Source organism: Fukomys damarensis, unplaced genomic scaffold (assembly GCF_012274545.1).
Source record: "Fukomys damarensis isolate Sample0158 unplaced genomic scaffold, DMR_v1.0_HiC HiC_scaffold_1, whole genome shotgun sequence".
NCBI classification, from domain to species: domain Eukaryota; kingdom Metazoa; phylum Chordata; class Mammalia; order Rodentia; family Bathyergidae; genus Fukomys; species Fukomys damarensis.
This window is the reverse complement of record NW_022900913.1, coordinates 24,140,327-24,143,738: the sequence shown is the minus strand read 5'-3', so window position 1 is coordinate 24,143,738 and position 3,412 is coordinate 24,140,327. Positions and strand designations below refer to the sequence as shown.

Below are 3,412 nucleotides of genomic sequence, written 5' to 3'. Positions count from 1 at the left end.
CAAGTTTTTTGGTTTCCTTTTTTTTTTTTTTTTTTTTTTGCTGGACTGGGTGTGAGGGATATAGCCCCTGATCTGTGTCCTGGCAGAACTCCCCAATTTTATCTACCTCCTCTTGTATTTCTATAAAGATTGAACCCCATAAAGGCTCAATTCCCCTTTTCTTGATGAATCTTTCCCATCAGGTTGTCTGTCCTGAGTGTCTACTTTCTTCACAGTGGTACGTAACTTTCTTTTATGGTTTAGCTGCCATTTAGCAGATTTTAGCATGGATTTAGAATTTCTCCTTTTGACTTACCACATTTGCATCGCTATGTATATTTTGTTGTTTGTTTAATTATGTCTAGTTTCTATGCTGTAAAACTCACTCCTCCCTCATTGGCAGCTTTGGACCAACACTGAAAAGTAGGTAGTTGGCATTTAGTGGCCTTATTTATTATCTTGCAGTTACTCTTCTAAATTGGGCAGTGCCTGTACCATCCATTTAGCCAGAGACTGTGGTTTGTAAGCTTAAGTATTCCTCCAGCCCCTTTGTAAAAAAGTTTTTTTTTTTATATATTCAATGTCCATGATCCATTTTACTTTGATCTAAAGTACTCTGAAATCAGCCATCCATAAATGCTTCAGGAGAAACTGGTGCTATTTGTATACTTGAATCTGTGTGTATTTGCTCCTTTCAGCATTCCTTTCCCCCATAAAATAGGATTTCAAAAAATTCTGGAAAATAACATTCTACTCTTCTTAAAATATCTTAGACTAGTGAGATATCCTTCCCAGTTCTCTTATACAGTCTTAACTACATTGTAGCGATTATGAGCCAAATACCACTGTTCTCTTTTCTTGGTTCCTGATCAGTCTAGTTAATGTGGCAGTCTTTGCAAGCCATACAGGTTTTCGTCATTCCTACTGTTTTATATGTAATGTATGGTCATGTATTTTAGCTTTAGAATTTCTCTCTCTGCATCTCTCTCTCTCTCTCTCTCTCTCTCTCTCTCTCTCTCTCAATCTCTCTCCTTCTCAACTTCACACCATCCATACTGGCCTTTTTGCAGCTGCTGGAGCACACCATTAGGCTTTTTGCGTTTCTTTTCCAACACAGACACTTCACCAGTAGCTATATGGTGGGCTGTCTTACTTCTTTCCAGTTTTGCTTGCTCACTCAGCACCTCTTCAAAGACACCACCCCTGACCATCCTTTTAAATACAGCTCTAGTCTCTTGTCCAGATACGTTCTTCATAGTACTCACCTTGTCCTGCTCTGTTACCTAGTATTTTTTTTTTTTTTTAATTCTCTCTTCCTCCCCACCGGAACATAAGTTTTGGGAGGGTAGGAGTTTGGCCATTTGAATCACAATTGTGTTCCCAGGGCCTAGATTACTGCCTGCTTTGTGATAGGTGCTGTATGAGAGGTGTTCATTAAATATTTGTTGAATGAATGAGTATTTGAATGACAAGGTGCTTCAGTTCCAGAGCAGCAACTTAGATAGAGAAATATAGCTCATATAAATTTTGATCTTTATTGTCTTTTCTCCAAAGTATGCTGACCTGTCCAAGTTTACCCTCTAGGAGATTGTACTAAAATCTTTTACCCTCATTCAGACTCCTACGTGCCATCAGTTCCTCCAACCTAAATAGGATACTTTTTTGGTCCCATTCCATTCCTGCCATCTTCTGCTTTTTCTGCCTTTATTTCTCCATGAGTGTTGTGCTGTCTACTATTACTTGTAGAGAAGAAGCTCATGCCCAGGGGAGGGGTAGGAATTACCTGCTAAACCTTCAGGGCTCTTCTCCCTCATTGGATAGGAGTAGGCAGAGAAAAGTGGTACCAGAAAGGCTGCCCATGTTGGTAACGAAACTAAACCCAGAGAAGGCAAGAGCCTGTGAGCCCCACATCAATGCCCACACTAAATGGATGTCTTCGGGTCATCAGGTACTAGCTTGTCTTTTTCCAAGGTACTTTAATTATGCCCTTTCTTGTTTGTATCCTCTGTACTTGGTGATAGATGCTTCAGTAAACCTCAGAACACTTGGTGTTTTCCTGTGTACCAACTCCACAATGCTCTTCTTCTTTAGCTGTGTTCATCACGGCAGGTGCAGCACATTAGCACCAAAAATGAGACCATAATGCAACAATGGCTTGTTGAAAACATCCATAAATATCTCATAAAAGCTCAGAATTTCCTTAAGACCATAGCATCACTTCTAAAGAGCTTTCATCTGTTATCCTAGAAAGAATGATAAAATATTTAAGATACAACATGGTTTTGTATATTATAAACTGTGATTCTTTATGCTAGGTGGCTTTAAATTTATTTAGCCAGATACTTTTTTTATATTCCTACCTCACAAATGGAGTCTTTTATCATTTATAATGTTGCTGTTGCTGTTTCAGTAAATGAGATGGTTTACGAGCACTGTTCATCAGTGAAACAAACGACTTTCGTATTATTTGGCACCTGGTTAAGCAGAATAAAAATCTTAAATTACCTTTTTAGACATGCTCTTTTACCTCCATTGTCTTGCTTTTCCTTGTTCAACTGATGACTTGATGTTAATTGAGTAGCCTCACTCCCTGTCTTTCTGCTCCCACCCAAGATGGAGGTAAGGAAGTGCTGTCAATGCACCAGATCCTTCTGTACCTCTTACGGTGCAGCAAAGCCCTGGTCCCGGAGGAGGAGATTGCCAATATGCTGCAGTGGGAGGAGCTCGAGTGGCAGAAATATGCAGAGGAATGCAAAGGCATGATTGTTACCAACCCTGGAACGGTATGATCTGGTTTTGTTCATTTGGAACTGAATCACTCTTTTCCACATTTAGATTTCTCACAAAAATAGTAACAGCACATTTAAAAAGTTTTAAGTACTTAACTTTTTGTTCTTTGAATATTTTTCCTTTCAATATTTAGTAAAGAGGATAGTGGGAGTGCTAGTGTCACCGTAGCACTCTGGGAGGCTGTGACAGGAGGATCCAAGTATGAACCTGGCCTGCGTGAATTAGTAAATCCTGTCTCTGAAAAAAAAAATTTGAAAAGGTCTAAGGACCTAGCTCAGTGCAAAGGGAAATATTACAGAAACAAATATAAAACAATACAATTAGGAATATTTAGTAGTCAGTTTACCTGATTGGTAAATTTATTCTGCCTAAAGATATACACATTTTTAAAGCTTTTGGTACACATTGCAAATTGCCTTCCAGAAGGGTTGTGAAATTTATGCTCTGACCAGAAATATATGAGAATATTCATTTCTTCATACTGGTTATATGAGTTTAAAGAAAAAAAACCAGCTTTGCCACTTTGATAAGAAAATTTATTATTTAGGGCTAGGGATTTAGCTCAGTGGTGCCACCACCTGCCCAGCAAGTGAAAGGTCCTGAGTTCGATCCCCAGTACCAAAACAAAAAAACAAAAAAAAAA

General features: G+C 38.7%; 1 protein-coding gene across 4 annotated transcripts in view; it reads left to right on the top strand.

The window, feature by feature from the left end:
- Nucleotides 1–3,412, top strand: part of Drosha (drosha ribonuclease III) — a 127,478-nt gene that overhangs the window by 52,707 nt on the left and 71,359 nt on the right. For all 4 annotated transcript variants that reach the window (XM_010605420.3, XM_010605421.2, XM_010605418.3 and 1 more), the window contains one exon: nucleotides 2,593–2,762. In XM_010605420.3, the coding sequence (XP_010603722.1) occupies nucleotides 2,593–2,762 (170 nt within the window). The remainder of the gene's footprint in view (nucleotides 1–2,592; nucleotides 2,763–3,412) is intronic.